We start from the raw sequence: 16,525 nt of genomic DNA, 5'->3' as shown, positions 1-16,525 counted from the left end.
GCTGTCTGGGGCTTGTATGTCCTGCCCAGAGAGCAGAAACTGTCAGCTGATTAACTCAGTGATGGTTAGGCAGCAACAACCACATGCTCACAATATCTCAATCTTGCTAAAAGCACATTAGTTCGTACCATCACCACTGTAGGCTTTGGTTCTTACTCTCCTCCTGGAGGAAGTTGGAGGGACTATGTAAGTAGCTCCCAGCAGGACCCAGCTCCCAGCAGCTGTCTGTTGCTCAGCCCCTCCCCTAATGCTACTGTGCCCCCTGCCAGCTCTGTGGGGGCAGGCAGCACGTGTTCAGTGGAGAGGTCTTGGGCTTCACAATAGGTTTAAATCCTGACTGACACTTACTAGCTGACCTTGGGCAAATTACTTAGCCTCTTTGGGCCTCACTTTCCTCCTTTGTAAGGGGACAACAGAGGGTGAGACAGAGGATGGTTGGAGGGCATCACCAACTCGATGGACATGAATTTGAGCAAGCTCTGGGAGTTGGTGATGGACAGGGAAGCCTGGTGTGTTGCAGTCCATGGGGTCTCAGAGTCGGACTGAGCAACTGAAATTCCTCCTTTGTTAAAACGGGTGTGATGGAAACATGTGTAAAGCATTTGGCTTAGAAGAGCCTTGGCAGGAACTACTTCCCTCACCTCTGGCTTCTGGTTCCCAGCTCATCATCTTGGCACTCCAAGATGATGAATTTCTCTTTCCGCCCTCACATCCAGTCATCCATAAAACCCCACATTTTCCTGCCAATAACAGAATATATATTGTTCTTAAGTGCATATGGAGCACTTTCTGGGATAAATCCTGTGTTAGGCCACAAAATAAATCTTGGAAGGCAGCTATGCTCACCACTATATCACCGATGCTGCACGTAAAACAAGTCTTAGCAAATTCAAGAAGAATGGCATTGAAACATGTATAATACCATGTATGAAACGAGTCACCAGTCCAGATTCGATGCATGATACTGGATGCTTGGGGCTGGTGCACTGGGACGACCCAGAGGGAGGGTATGGGGAGGGAGGAGGGAGGAGGGTTCAGGATGGGGAACACAGGTATACCTGTGGTGGATTCATTTCGATACTTGGCAAAACTAATACAATATTGTAAAGTTTAAAAATAAAATAAAATAAAAAAAAAAGAAGACTTAAATAATACAAAGCGTCTTTGCTGACCACAAGAGTATGAAACCAGAAACCAATAACAGAAGGAAAAGTGGAAAATTCATGAATACATGGAAATTAAACAGTACACTCCAAACAACTCCAATAACCAACAGATCAAAGAAGAAATTTAAAAATGGAAATACAAAAGTATCTGGAGACAAATGAAAATGTAACACAAGATACCAAAACTTACGAGATGCAGCAAGAGCAGTTCTAAGAGGGAAATTGATAGCTATAAACACACGTATTGAGAAACTAGAAAGAACCCAAATAAACATTTTAACTTTTACACCTCAGGGAACTAGAAAAAGAACAGAGTAAGTCCAAATTTAGAAGAAGGAAGGAAATAATAAAGATTAGCGCAGAAGTGGATTAAATAGGAAACAGGAAAATAGTGGAGAAGACAAAACCCCTTAAGAGTTGGATCTTTGAAAAGGTAAACAAAATGGAAAACCTTTAGCTAGACTAACCAAGGGAAAAAGAGATGGCCCGAATCAATGAAATTATTCAAGAAAGAGGAGACATTCAACTGATACCACAAAAATACACAGGATCAGACTTCCTGGTGGAACAGTGTGTAAGAATCTGCCTGCCAATGCAGGGGACATGGGTTCATTCCCTGGTCTGGGTAGATCCCACATGCTGCAGAGCAACTAAGCCTGTGTGCCACAGCTCCTGAGCCCACGTGCTGCAACTTTTGAAGCCCATGCATCTAGAGCCTGTGCTCCACAACAAGAGAAGCCATTGCAATCAGAAGCTCACACACCACAATGACGAGTAGCCCCAGCTTGTCACAACTTGATAAAGCCTGTGCAAAGCAGCTCAGTCAAAAATAAATAAATAAAATTATAAAAAAATACATAGGATCATAAGAGGTTGTTATGGACAACTATATGCCAATAAACTGGACAACCTAGAAGAAAGGGATAAATTCTTGGATATGTATCACTTACCAAGACTGAATCAGGAACAAACTGGAAATCTGAACCGTTCAATTACCAGTAAGGATATTGAACCAGTAATCAAATGTCTCCCAACAAGGAAAATTCCAGGACCAGATGGCTTCATTGGTAAATTTTTTACTAAATATGAAAGAAGAATTAATGTCAACCCTTCTCAAACTTCTCCAAACCCCAAAGAGAATGGAAAACTCCCAAACTCATTTCATGGGATTAGCATCAAAGCCAGATAAGCACACTACAAGGAAAGAAAACTACAGACCAATATCCCTGATGACTATAGATATAAAAAAATTCCCCCCAAAATACTAGAAAACTGAATTCTGCAGCACATTGAAAGGATAATACACCATGATCAAGTGGGATTCATCCCTGGGATGCAAGGTTGGCTCAACATACACAAATCAATGTGTGGTACATTAACAGAATAAAAAATTAAGAAATCATATGATTATCTTAATGTGCATGCTTCGTGCTAAGTCTCTTCAGTCATGCCTGACTCTTTGGGACCCTGTGGACTGTAGCCCACCAGGCTCCTTTGTCCATGGGATTCTCCAGGCAAGAATACTGGAGTGTGCTGCCATGCCCTCCTCCAGGGAATCTTTCTGACCCAGGGATCTGCATCGTCTGAATACATGAAGAAAAAGCATTTGAAGAAATTCAACACCCACTCATATAAGAATTATCAACAAACTAGGTATAGAAGGAACATACCTCAGCATAATAAGGTATAGAAGGAACATACCTCAACATTTATCACAAGCCCACAGCTAACATCACACTTCAAGGTAAAAGGTCACAAGCTTTTCCTCCAAAATCAGGAACAAGGCAAGGGTGCTCACTCTCACAATTCCAATTCAGCTAACTGGAAGTGGTAATCAGATAATTAAAAAAAAGGAAGCATAGTTAATTTACAGTGCTGTGTCAGTTTCAAGTGTAAAGCAAAGTGATTCCGTTATACATATACACATATGTATATATCCTAACAGAGAAACAATTTTATTGAAATTATATTTCACTTCAAGTTTAGTTGCTCAGTCGTGTCCAACTCTTTGCGACCCCATGGACTGCAGCATGCCAGGCTTCCCTGTCCATCACCAACTCCCGGATCTTGCTCAAACTCATGTCCATCGAGTCGGTGATGCCATCAAGACATCTTACTCTCTGTCGTCCACTTCTCCTCCTGCCTTCAATCTTTCCCAGCATCAGGGTCTTTTCCAATGAGTCAGTTCTTTGCATCAGGTGACCAAAGTACTGGAGTTTCAGCCTCATTATCAGTCCTTCCAGTGAAAATTCACGGCTGATTTCCTTTAGGATTGACAGCCTCTACCATCAGGAAGCTTCCATAATAAGCCTCTTATCCTTATCCGTCAGAGGGCAGACAGAGTGAAAACCACAATCACAGAAAACTAATCAAACTGATCACATGGATCACAGCCTTGTCTAACTCAATGAAACTAGGAGCCATGCCGTGTAGGCTCGGGCGGGTCATGGTGGAGACTTCTAACAAAACATGGTCCACTGGAGAAGAGAATGACAAACCACTTCAGTATTCTTGCCTTGAGAAACCCATGAACAATATGAAAAGGCAAAAAGATATGAAATTATAGTTAGGACTTAAGAAATAGAAACAGCTTCATCATATAACAAAACGCAAAGATTATACTATGGGCCAGGAAGATCCACTAAGGACAAATTGTTATGTTACTTAGAAATACTCGTGTAAATCTGGGAATGGCCCGGACACAGGGGTTTCCAGGCTGAATTTCTGGAGACTCAGAACCCCAGGGGCTGCTCTCACGGGGTCTGGGAGAGGCCAGCAGCCAAGAAGTTTCATATTTCCCTCCTCTGCACCAATCAGGGCATCTCCTCTTTTACTTGTTTTACAAATGGGGCTGTGCATTTGTTTTTGACGACAAGAATGGTTTTGCTGCCAGAACATGTTGGGTTACCCCTGCTGACACATGCCTGGGGGGTGGGGGAGACCAGGGAAAGGGGGGACTGTGCACAGACCCCACTTCCCGATTCTAAGGGCTCTCCACCCTCTCTCTGCCCTCACTGTCCCCGTTCCGAAATGCTGACTGGTCCTTTCTGTAGAATTTCTGATCCCCAAGTTAGCTCTGGCTCCCCATGGAGTGACTCAGGGGTGGCTGAGGCTGGGTGACTGAACAGGGTGAGGGCACCAACCCAGTCAGGACAGGCGGGGGGGCTTTCCCACACCACACACCAGGTTTGGGGCTAAGAGTAAAAGACTTGGGATCCCCGTAATCCCAGGACTGAATGCCAGGGCTTGTCTCCCTCACCCACAGAGCCCCGGGCAAACACACCCTCCGCTCTCCTCCACACCCCTGTCAACTGCTTATTCCTCTTTGACAAGATGGGGAACGGCTGCCAGTTGAGGAAGGGTCACAAGGACAAGAGTGGAGGCTGTGGAGGTGGGGCAGGGAACCGGATTTTAGCTGCTGCTTCCAGGTAGAGTCACCTGGTCCAGTTTCCTGCCTCTGGCCCAGGGCTGCAGGAGGCAACCTTCCCCTTTTCACGGATGGAAACTCTTCTTTGCCTTTCTCCCTCGGGGGAAAGGGCTCTCTTGTACACTGAGGGCATGCTGCCTTGAGTTTTTCAGGCTACAGTCCAAGGATTTTGTGAACTTCTGGAAATTTTGACTTTATAATGAGCCACAGAATAGGGCTCTAGTCTAGAACTTTCTTTCTGTTTGGTGTGGGTTTATTGTAGGATTTGTCATTTAGCTAATTTGGACTTAGTTGGAGGACACAGAATTGGCCCCCCATGACAGGGTCCTATCTTATTGGTTACTTGTAAGGACAGGGCTACATGATCTGATCAACATTCCTTGGCAAAAGCAGGGATAGAACATTTAGCGTGCTGGCGGAGGCCCTGTGGCTGCTCTGGTGGACCACAAGCTACGGGTCAAAATTCCTGTATAATTGTTTTTCCTGCAGATTCTGATATAAACCATTGGGGTGTAGAGATCAAAGTCATAAGCTTTGAAGTTAGATGGACAGGACTGGCCACCTACCTCCACCACTTCCTAGCTGTGTGATCTTAGTCAAATTATATAAGCTCTCTCAACCTTGGTTGTCTGTAGCTCTAAACCGCCTGGCGACCCCCTTTAGCTGGGTTGTTGTGAGGAAGGGAATTCTTATAAGAAAAGCACTCAGCGTCCAGCACATGATGGCAGTTCTGTGGGAGAGTAACTGTTACCTGGAAAGCCAGGCAGCCTTCCCCTCATCTTTCTGTCTGAGGGATGACCTCTGCCTCAACTTAGGGTTTGCATGATGAGAAGTACCTCCATTGAGGATCCATGGTTTGGGTGTCCCACAGGCACAAAATAAGATTGATTATATATTATAGATTATTTCCCTTAAAGTCCCTTCCACCTCTGTTGGCTTTCTGTTTTATACACACCTTAAGGACGCAGGATTCTCTTGTATTGGGGTGTCAGAGCTATAGACTATAAGACACAATGGACACATCACAAGACACCGTGGGGCTACATCTCTGGGGAGGAAAACCCTCCTCCTAGCCTACAAAGGTCCTCGTCAACCCCTAGAGGCAGCCAGGAGGATGGAGCCATGAGTGGGAGGTGAGGCAGGTGAGGGGTCTGAGCCCTGGGTTCTGCCCCTTCCCACCCTCAGGGCAGAAAAGCAGACAATCAGACCTCAGCTCCCCTAGAGGGTGGCTCCAGCTGTTCCCTGCTCCTTCAGCTGCAGCCTCAGCCATGCCCACTAGGGTGGAAATCGGTAAACCCTTGCATACTCGAGTCCTCAGAGCCGGTTCAAGGTTTGCTCAGGTGCCCAAATCTGGATTGACCGCTGTACAAATTAGACAAACTGACTTTACATCAGGCAGGATGGTATGGGTGAGAGGCCAGGGAGGGCAGAGCCTTTGGGAATAGACTGATGTCAGTTGGGGTCCTAGCTCCATCACTGTGTGACCCTGGGGGCTACTTCACCACTCCTGGGTCTTCCAAGTCATCATTTGTAAGCACCGTTGTGATGCTGACTACAGAGAGCTTCTAGGAAGATTCCATGATCACATGTATATAAAGCAGTCAGCACAGAGCCTGGCACAAAGCTGGCACTTCATAAATACTCACTGAGAGAAGGATGTCCAACCCTGACCTTCACAGGAGATGGTCTTGGCTCTAGAAGGCTCCCCTACTACAGGTGGATGGACCATGGCTCGGGCTTTCTCCAGTGGACCTTTGACGGAACCCCGGTGGAGGGGGGTGTCTCCTGTCCCACTGCCATAGCCCTTCCAAGCACTCATTTACTTAGAGGCCATCTGGACAGGTGCATAGGGAGCCCAGCAAAGACAGAGGTAGATGGGGACAGAGGGTGAGGTGTGGATGAGAAGTAGAGGAAGAGGAGGGCAGGGAGAGGCAATGAGGGTGGGGGTGGGGAGAGAGGAGCTGGCTGGAGGAGAGAGCTCCCAGCCAGTCCAGTCTTCCTGCAGCCTGGTTCCCATGACCTGGATCCATGCAGCACCTTCTCATCCCACGGGCCTCCTCAGTCTCTTTGCACGGAAGGGGCTGCTCATTTTTTTTTTTTTTTTAATTATTTTTGGCTGTGCTGGGTCTGCGTTCCTGTGAGGGCTTTCTCTAGTTGCAGCAAGTGGGGGCTACTCTTCGTTGCAATGTGAGGGTTTCTCATTGCTGTGGCTTCTCTTGTTGCGGAGCCTGGGCTCTAGAGTGCAGGCTCAGTAGCTGTGGCACATGGGCTTAGTTGCTCCGTGGCATGCGGGATTGTCTTGGACCAGGGATCGAACCCTTGTCCTCTGCACTGGCAGGCAGATTCTTAGCCTCTGGACCTCCAGGGAAGTCTAGGGCTGCTTGTTTTTGCAGTGGCCAGTTTTCAGTTGGTCAGGGTCAGCTTGGGCCTGTGGGAATCACGAATGCCCTCTTCACTGCCGTTCCCCAGATTCGGGATAGCAGTCTCATTAGAGATTGAGAAGAGAGATAAAGATTCATCTGATTTCTCCTCAAAAGTGGCAACACCAAAGCCTGGGCAGGATGTAAGAATGAATGTCTCCAGACCTAGTGTGTACCAGGCACTGTAGGTACATCATCTCATGATCTATGAGATCATCTAAGGTCTATGGGTTCTGAGACATTAGGTGACCTGCCCAAGACTGCACAGCCAGTTAGTAGCAACAGGTGGGATTTGAATACAGATCCACTGCACTCAGGGGGAAAGACTTTAAGTTCAAGCTTAAAACTAGGGTATTGTATTTGAAAACATTGCTCTGAGAAGGGGCTCATAGGTTTCATTATTCTGCCAAAGATGTCCCCATCACCCCATTGTTCCAGCTCCTGCCCCAAATGCTGAGACTGTTATGGGAAAACAGACATGGCCTGTCCTAGTGGGCCAAGCAAACGACTGGGCAGCAAATGGAGTAGCGTGGCACACAGTCAGGACCCAGGCTGGAGAGTGCTGACCTAGAATCTGGTAAATGCAGGCTGGAGTCCCAAGAAGGAATGGAAGTCCTGAGAGCCCGAGGCAGAGTCACCTGTATTTCGCCTCCAGCTCCATGCCTGGCAGATAGTAGGTTTTCAACAATTGTGTATCAAGCCAAGCTGAGTCTTTTTAAAAACTATTTATTTATTTTTGGCTGCCCTGGGTCTTTGTTGCTGTGCACGAGCTTTCACTAATTACAGAGAGCTGGGGCTACTCTTTGTTGGGGTGCATGGACTTCTCATTGCAGCGGCTTCTCTTGTTGCAGAGCATGGGCTCTAGGGCATGTGGGCTTCAGTAGTTGCGGTGCATGGACTCTAGAGCTCGGGCTCAGTAATTGTGGCGCACAGGCTTGTAGTCTGTTGGCATGTGGAATCTCCCTGGACCAGGGATCGAACCCATGTACCCTGCATTGGCAGGTGGATTCTTAACCCCTGTACTACCAAGGAAGTCCCAAGCTGAGTCCTGATCTACAGGTTTGGAAGTCTAGCAGGCTGGACTATGGATTTCCCCTTTTGTATATATGTGTGTGTGCTTGTTAGTTGCTTAGTCGTGTCTGACTCTGTGTGACCCCATGGACTGTAGCCCACCAGGCTTCTCTATCCATGGGATTCTTCAAGCAAGAATACTGGATGGATTTCCAGGCCCTCCTCCAGGGGATCTTCCTGACCCAGGGGTTGAACCTGGGTTTCCTGCATTGCAGGCGGACTCTTTTCCATCTGAGACACTGGGGACACACTTTTCGGGGCCAAGTGCACACAGAGGAATAGAAATGCTGGTGACAAATATACGTGCAGTCTCTGACAGGTTACAGAGCCCTCGTTCCTTGTAATCTCAGGATCTTGACAGAAGGTGAAGGCAAATATTTGTATTATTTCCAATTTATGGGTGAAGCAACTGAGCACCAGAGAATGACTAGCTGCAGGTTTGCAAAGCGTGCATTTGAAGTCAGCCTCTCAGGTTCCAAATTCTGTGGAGTGAGCGACAGAGCAACGGTTGTCTTGTCTGGAGCAGGGAGGCCCCTGGAGGCTGGTGAGATTAGAGTGCAGTGTCGGGTGGGGGGGCGGTGGTGACCCAGGAGGCCCTGGGACACTGGTTCAGCTTCTCGGGGAAGAGAGTGTGCCCTCCGAATGACTTCTGTAGGTGTGTTTGTGACATGTTCAGCAGGTGCAAGAAGGATGGGCCAGTGCCAAAGGCCAAGCCCAGAGATGTTTCAGATTTTTCCCTTTATGCCCCTGCAACCAAGCCCTGCTTTCCAGCACATATAAGAGACCCAGACTGGTGCTGCTGCAGTCAGTGACCTGGCCCCTCTTGCTTCTCCCTGACAACTCTGAGCTTGCTCCTCTCTCTCCAGTCATGATCGCCAGACAGCAGTATGTGCGAGGCGGGCCCCGTGGCTTTAGCTGCGGCTCGGCCATCGTAGGTGGGGTCAAGAAGGCTGCTTTCAGCTCGGCCTCCATGTCCGGGGGTGCAGGCCGCTGCTCCTCTGGGGGCTTCGGCAGCAGAAGCCTCTACAACCTTGGGGGGAACAAGAGCATCTCCATCAGCATGGCCGGGTGCCGGCAGGGTGCCGGCTTCGGGGCTGCAGGTGGCTTTGGGGCTGCTGGAGGTTTTGGGGCTGCTGGAGGTTTTGGCTCTGGTTTCGGCGCTGGTGGCTTTGGCAGTGGATTCGGGGGCTCCTTCAGTGGACGAGGTGGTGCTGGCTTCCCGGTCTGCCCTGCTGGAGGGATTCAGGAAGTCACCATCAACCAGAGCCTGCTGACCCCACTCCACGTGGAGATTGACCCTGAGATCCAGAAGGTCCGGACTGAGGAGCGTGAGCAGATCAAGCTCCTTAACAACAAGTTTGCCTCCTTCATCGACAAGGTGAGCGGCCCCTTGGTCAGATAAGGTGGTAGAAGCCAGGGCTTCTGAGTCCCAGCATCTCATACCTAATCCTGCTGCAGACTTAGGAAACCTGTGGATTTCTCTGGGCCTCTGTTTCCTACCTGGTTAAGGAGAACCGTTACTCTTTCTCTTTTATCCTGTGGCTGGTGGGAAAACAGGCTGCTCAAAGCAGTTCAATGTTTGAATTTCCCTGAGGTTGCTATGTGCTTCTGGGCAAATCATTCAACTTTTCTGGGCCCAGTCACCCCAGCTATAAAATGGGTACATCGTTTCTCTGCTTTTTCTCTAGATTTTGGTTTCAGAAATAACATGTTTAATAATATAGTTCATTCATTCTAGCTAATACGATTGCTTAACTACTGGCACTTCCGATTTTGGGGCAGAAGAAAACCAGGCTGCTTTCTCAAATGAGAGAGGGACTGACTCCAGTGGCAGATTCCAGGGCCCAAGAGGACCTCAGAAGGTCATCGTGTTCATCCTCCTGACTTTGGGCAAAATTGCTCATTTTGGGGTCTTTTTGAAGAGGGCGTGGGCTGAATCTCTCCTTTTTTTTTTTTTTTGTAGTCTACTTTCCTTCTCCTTGCAAGGTCTAGAGGTTCAAGACTATTGCGCTGTATGCCATGTTTATGTGTGATGGATAATAGTAGACAGATTAGTTCCACAGAGTCATTAATTCCAAGACGAATGACCAAATGGATGGGTGAGCACATTTGGCCCAGGGTGCCCTGGTTCTCTGTGCAATGAAGTCTCAGTTCTCTTAGATGAATGGGGCAAGAATGAACGATCTTGGCGTAGATTGAATGGGAATATTTGTTCTTGCTAGCTTGATGAAATCCCTAGTAGCTTAAAAGGGCTTCACTGTGACTCTAGGACCTACAGGTGCAAAAGTAAGACTGACGGTTGGGTGCTTACTTGTCTTATCTCCCATCATCGGTTTAAGTTCAAATCATGATCAGCCACCCTTATCTGCTTTCTTTTCTATTCTGAGGCACATAAAGTGGAAATGTCATGCTACACCTTGGTTTATCTGGTTAGATCTCTTCCTAGAGGGAAAGTTCAGGGAAGTTCCCTTGCAGGACTGAGTCTATGAGACTCAGAATATGTCTAGTGCTGGATCTTAGACATTTTATATTCCATTCTGCACAGGTTCACAGGGACACACGAGGTCCATTTATAAGAAAGCTTGTTTAAAAACATCTTCAGTGAGTTTATGATTCCTTTGCCTTGGGTGAGGTCACACTGAGTGCAATAGCCCCTAGGCTCTGGTTGTATTTCCTGAATTTGTTTTATTATTTCATAGAAGTTCAATGTTCTTCTCAGCAATTCTTCCCAGGCCTTCTGGACCCCTGTGGTCCAGTTGTTCTTGCTGCACAGTCAGGCCCCGATGCGTGGGCTCTGCTCTGTTCTTCCCAACACATGTGGCCCACTTGCTTCCGTGGAGGGGGTTGCCATACTGACTCCAGCAGATGGTGCCTGAAGTTGTAAGGTGGTGGCCTTACTCTGAAGGCTCTTGGGCTTCCAGGTTGGTTTGGGTTGACTGGGTTGGTGTGGTCCAGCCCTCCTGCCAGAGTTTCAGGCTCTCATCAGTTGGTTGGTGCCTTTGTTAAATACAGGTGCGGTTCTTAGAGCAGCAGAACAAGGTGCTAGAGACCAAGTGGAAACTCCTCCAGCAGCAGACGACTACCACATCTGTCAAAAACCTTGAGCCCTTCTTTGAGGCCTACATCAATGCCCTGAGGAAGCAGGTGGATTCCTTAGCCAACGACAAAGGACGCCTGCAGTCTGAGCTGAAGATCATGCAGGACAGCGTGGAGGACTATAAGACCAAGTATGTAGGGAGCGAATGCCGTCCAGCAAATCTGACTGTGCCCCGGCCAGGGGCTCCTCTTCAGTCATTTAGATTCCCAGGCTCAGAAGAGACCCTGAAGAGTCAGGGATGACCTCCAGTCTGTTCTGCATCTACATGGTCACTTTTTAAAATAGGATGTCATCAGCTCTAAGTTGCCCCAAACAGAAAATGAGTGATAGGTCCAGGGAGCTGGGCGTGGCATATGCCAAACAGATGGAAAGTAACACAGCAGGCTGAGGAGAATACAGGCTGTAAGGAGAGATGGACCTGCTTGGCATACTGATTCTTCCACTTACGAAGCTGTGTGATCTTGGCCGGCTTGCTTAACCTCTCTGAATCTTAGTTTTCTTCATCTTTATTATTATTATTTATTGGCAGCACTGTGCAGACTGTGGGATCTTAGTTCCCTGACCTAGGATCAAACTCATGCCCCCCTGCAGAGGGAGTGCAGAGTCTTAACCAGTGGACCACCAAGGAAGTCCTTCTTCATCTTTAAAATGGGAATAATAGTTCCACCTTATAGGTTGAGAGAATTAAATGACATTAAATGAGATAGAGAAAGCAGGTAGCATAGTGCTGGGTGTACAATGATCATTGAATGCATAGTAGCTTTTAGTATGCTCATTATGGGATGAAACAGAAAAATACCAGCTCCCTCTCTCAATTCACTCTCATACCAAAGAAAAAGAACTGGAGCATTGGCAACTCTCCTAAGAATTTAGTCCACCTAATAGCCAAAGGACAGCTCTTCTACTGAAATAAAATCAACCAGATCATGCTTGTTCTCCTCCTCACATCTTATCTCTCGCAAACAGTCTTTTTAAATTTTGTTTTTCACTCCTCTGAATAAACTAGAATCTAGACTGTTATCTCAAACAAGGTCATTACTCAGCAAATGTAAATGAAATTAATATCTGCATGAACGTGGGGAAATGTAGCCAATTAGATGGATTTTTTTCCAATAGATGTTTGAAAACCAGCAGGAAAGAGTGAGAAACACTAGCTCCCTGTGGAGCTATTGTCTTTTCTTTCTCATCTTCCCACTCCCAGGTATGAAGATGAAATCAACAAACGCACAGCTGCTGAAAATGACTTTGTGGTCCTCAAGAAGGTGAGGGTTGAAGGAGGGTAGGGATGTGCTCCCAGTTCCCTCAGGAGTGGTCTTTGGCTTGAATCACGGGTTTGGTTCATCCTGACCTTCTCCCCCACCCCCCGCTCCACCCTTCCTTAGTACTATCCAGATCTCACTGAATTAGGAATTAAGGCTGTGAAAAAAGCCCATATGGATAATTAACTTCCATGTCTGCAGGTGGCTTTAGGGGCAGAACAGGCCAAATAAGGTGAGGCCCTTACCACCTCACCTAGTGCTACCTGTGTGTCACATAATGCCCCCTGCCCCTCATTGGAATGCTTGTACCTTATCTCTTATCCTCCCTTCTCCTCTGCAGGACGTGGATGCTGCCTACATGAACAAGGTGGAGCTGGAGGCCAAGGTGGATGCCCTGAACGATGAGATCAACTTCCTGAGGGTCCTCTATGCTGCGGTGAGGACTCCATCTTCAACCCCCTCCATTTAGGGAAGGCCTCCACCTGTGAGGCTGCTGGTTGGAATTGACAGTCCTTTGAAAGGACTCCAACTCCCTTACTTCAGGGCCATGAGCTCTCAGCAAGATCATGGATAGAAAGGATTGAAGTGGCAGATTCAACTGAAACCGAGAGATTCTCTAAACCAGAGGTTGTCTTAGAGGATTAGATCTGAAGTTTGCACGGGATAGAAGTGATTGCTGTCTAGCATTTCTCCAGTGAGAAAGATCATTATCTTCCCTTCCATGCCAATATACTTGAGCCTCCTGACCTGGAGTGACTTGTGGTCCTCAGGGAGCAGGGAAGACTACAGGCATTGCTCTTCTGTCCTGAGATGTCACCAGCCACTTGATTTCTACATAGAAATTTACCCCTCCTCCTCTTCTGTATACTTTGGGAATGCCAAGTCAGCTCCCATCTGAGCCTGTGGCATGGCCATTTCCATGATGATGGTGGGTCTCTGGTGTCAGAGATTAGGGAAGACCCTCCAGTAGGCCTGATATGAGACATTTTCCCTGCAGGAGCTGTCCCAGATGCAGACCCAGGTCAGCGACACATCCGTGGTTCTCTCCATGGACAACAACCGCAATCTGGACCTGGACAGCATCATTGCTGAGGTCCGGGCCCAGTATGAGGAGATCGCCCAGAGGAGCAAGGCTGAGGCTGAGGCCCTGTACCAGATCAAGGTGAGTGCTGGGGGTCTTTCTGGAGTTGGTGGCTTCTGGGGCTCTGCTTTTGATGTCTGTGAGCAAGCCATCATCAGCTCGAGCCCAAGAGAAGTCAGAGGTAAACTGATTCTTCTGGGCGTCACTGATCCTGGTCTGCCTGGAGATTATGTGACATTTTGTATTACCCCTGCCACCTGTGGCTATTCTTGCTGAGTTCATTGGAGGATAGACCTCACCCAAACAACCCTGACCCTTGCTTCCCTGGGTCTCAGGTCCAGCAGCTTCAGACCTCAGTGGACCAACATGGAGACAGCCTGAGGAACACCAAGAATGAGATTTCAGAGCTTAACAGGTTGATCCAGAGGCTGCGGGCTGAGATCGAGAACGTCAAGAAGCAGGTAGGTGTCACCTCTACCTGAGAGCCTCACTACAGGGCCAGGGGCCCAAGATATGTCTCAGAGTAGACAAGCAGAGAAGGCATGAGGCTGGAAGACTTTGAGCTGGTCTGCAGGGGATTTGTAGCTCTTTGCACAAGGAAATGGCAATCCACTCCAGTATTCTTGCCTGGGAAATCCCATGGACAGAGGAGCTGGTGGGCTATAGTCCATGGGGTGGCAAAGAGTTGGACACGACTTAGTTACTGAAAACGGACAAGTCATACCCAAATCTTTTCAGCAGTAACCTAGTTAACATAATATGACACCTCAGTAAATAAGGTTTCTTGGCTCTTTTTCATTGTTTGTTTTATTTTGTTGAATTGGTGGACTCTAGCAGGAGTGAATAAAATGCATGAGTCAGGGAAGGTGGGGAGGACAGACAGAATCCTAACATCCTAAGCCAAGTAAAGTGGCTACAGGAGAGGGGACAGATTTCGAGGTCTTGACAACAGGCCCTAATGATTGACTGCCTGTCCCTTGCCATTGTCTTCAGTGCCAGACTCTGCAGGGATCCGTTGCCGACGCAGAGCAGCGTGGGGAGGTGGCCCTAAAGGATGCCTACAGCAAGCGCACGGAGCTAGAGGCCGCCCTGCAGAAGGCCAAGGAGGAGCTGGCCCGGGTGCTGCGAGAGTACCAGGAGCTCATGAGCGTCAAGCTGGCCCTGGACATCGAGATTGCCACCTACCGCAAGCTGCTGGAGGGCGAGGAGTGCCGGTGAGTGGGGAAGGCAGGGTGGGAACAGGGGAAACGGAGAGGGTCCAGAGCCATGACCAGTCCAGGGCGCCTCTGCTGCACCGCTTGCTTCAGTGCTGGTGTGTTATAAACCGGGATGTTACATGCAGGTTCACATTCAGGCCTCAATTCAGCTTAACAAGGGGGAGGGTGCTTGCCACCGGCTTGTTGAATGAAGCGTGGCTCCAGGCTTGCTGAGGTTCACTGCTCTTTCTCTCCCCTACAGAATGTCTGGAGAATGCCAGAGTGCTGTGAGCATCTGTAAGTACTGTCTGCTCCCTACTGTGGCTGTTTGTTCGCCCTGGTTTGGGGTGAGATTCCCAGTAACAGTGCTGATGGAGTTACCTTGTTCTTGCCTTTTTCCCGCAGCTGTGGTTGGTGGAGCTGCCAGCGCAGGAGGCCTCGGTGGAGCATTAGGAGGCAGCTCTGGATTTGGCCTGGGCTCTGGCTCCTGCGCAGTTGGCCTCGGTGGAGGGTTAGGAGGCAGCTCCGGATTTGGCCTGGGTTCTGGCTCTGGAAGTGGCTTTGGATTTGGTGGTGGCATCGGCGGCAGTTCCAGTGGCAAGATCATCTCTACCACCACCGTGTCCAAGAAATCCTTCCGATAAAGGAGACGGGGGCCCTGCAGCCCTCTGCGGCCAGCCTGCCCAGCCCTGGTGTCTCTGCTTCCTTCACCCCTACTTCCACTCTCCTTTCCTGGGGCTCATCTTACCAGTGTCACCTCAGTGCCAGGACATGGACTCTGCCCTCTTAGAGTTTGGTAGCTTCTTCCCATTTGGGCTTGTGATCCAGCTGGAATGGGAGAGGTGTCGGCTGACTCTTTACCTCCCATCAACAGAGGAGAATCCAACCAGGTGCCTCATCTCCAGGATTATCAGGGTCATGTGTCCCCTCCCAGCCCAACGCTGCCTCCTACCAGATCCTGCATCTCACTCTACATCAGGACCAAACTCCTCCATCACCAGGCAGCAACCGACCCTGCAAGGTCGGGACAAGAACCCCTGAGTACCCTGTCCACTCTTCTCCTTCCCTTTATCCATCTACGGGTGAATCTTCAATAAAACACCTTTGTCATTCATCTCTGAGCAGTTGTGTTGTTCCTTGGGAGAAGTCCCCAGAATTCTGGTAAAAGGGAAAGAGGCTGGGGCCCAAGGGATCTGTCAGTCCCTATTAAGGTCATCTGCCCAGATTATTGGGAGAGAAGTGCGGTGTGTGAAGCCTGAAGGCTGCATTCAGAATAGGAGCACAGACTCAAAACAGCCAACAGTTGTACAGAGACCGCTCATTGCAGGCAAGCAGGGCAGTACCATTTCAGTGCTGAGACTCAGGCATCTGGAGGGAAGGGCTGCAAGTGTGGAGGCGTGGGGCGTAGGGCAGGTATGGGGACAGGCAGTCAGGGGTCTCCACTGAATACAGAACAAGAGGTTATGGCGCTTATGGAGAGCTCATGCTTAGTGTCTAGCAAGGCCTCCTTGTCTTCATGGAACTCCAGGCACCGGCTCTCCCTCCAGGTCAGCAAGGCTTTCAGGAACTTGTTGGCACAATCAACAAGGTCACGGTTGTTGGATGGAGCAGTGAAAACACGTTGCTCTAATAGAGCTCTCATGCCGAGCTCACTTGCCCCTGTCCTCAGGTGACTCTGTCAGGGTTATCTGAATGGCCGTCCCTGTGTGGTGGGAGAGTGGAGGCAGTAGAGGATGCCTGACTGGGGCCAGCCCTGGAGGTTCTGGTTGGACAATCGGAGGTGGGGGTCGGGGTGTACAGCCTTTGTG

At 48.9% G+C, this 16,525-nt stretch overlaps 1 protein-coding gene across 1 annotated transcript; it reads left to right on the top strand.

Annotated features, from left to right (window-relative positions):
* Positions 1 to 8,874: 8,874 nt before the first annotated feature.
* KRT4 (keratin 4) lies at positions 8,875 to 15,831 on the top strand. The gene is made up of 9 exons (XM_010857891.1): positions 8,875 to 9,462; positions 11,097 to 11,311; positions 12,383 to 12,443; positions 12,781 to 12,876; positions 13,438 to 13,602; positions 13,857 to 13,982; positions 14,515 to 14,735; positions 14,980 to 15,014; positions 15,123 to 15,831. Exons 1-9 carry the CDS (start codon positions 8,953 to 8,955, stop codon positions 15,359 to 15,361), a joined length of 1,668 nt encoding a protein of 555 aa, XP_010856193.1. The 5' UTR covers positions 8,875 to 8,952; the 3' UTR covers positions 15,362 to 15,831.
* Positions 15,832 to 16,525: the final 694 nt, after the last annotated feature.

This window comes from Bison bison, unplaced genomic scaffold, assembly GCF_000754665.1.
Source record: "Bison bison bison isolate TAMUID 2011002044 unplaced genomic scaffold, Bison_UMD1.0 scf7180017864383, whole genome shotgun sequence".
Classification (NCBI taxonomy): Eukaryota; Metazoa; Chordata; class Mammalia; order Artiodactyla; family Bovidae; genus Bison; species Bison bison.
Note: the sequence above shows the minus strand (reverse complement) of the source record. Positions and strands in the feature narration are given on the sequence as shown.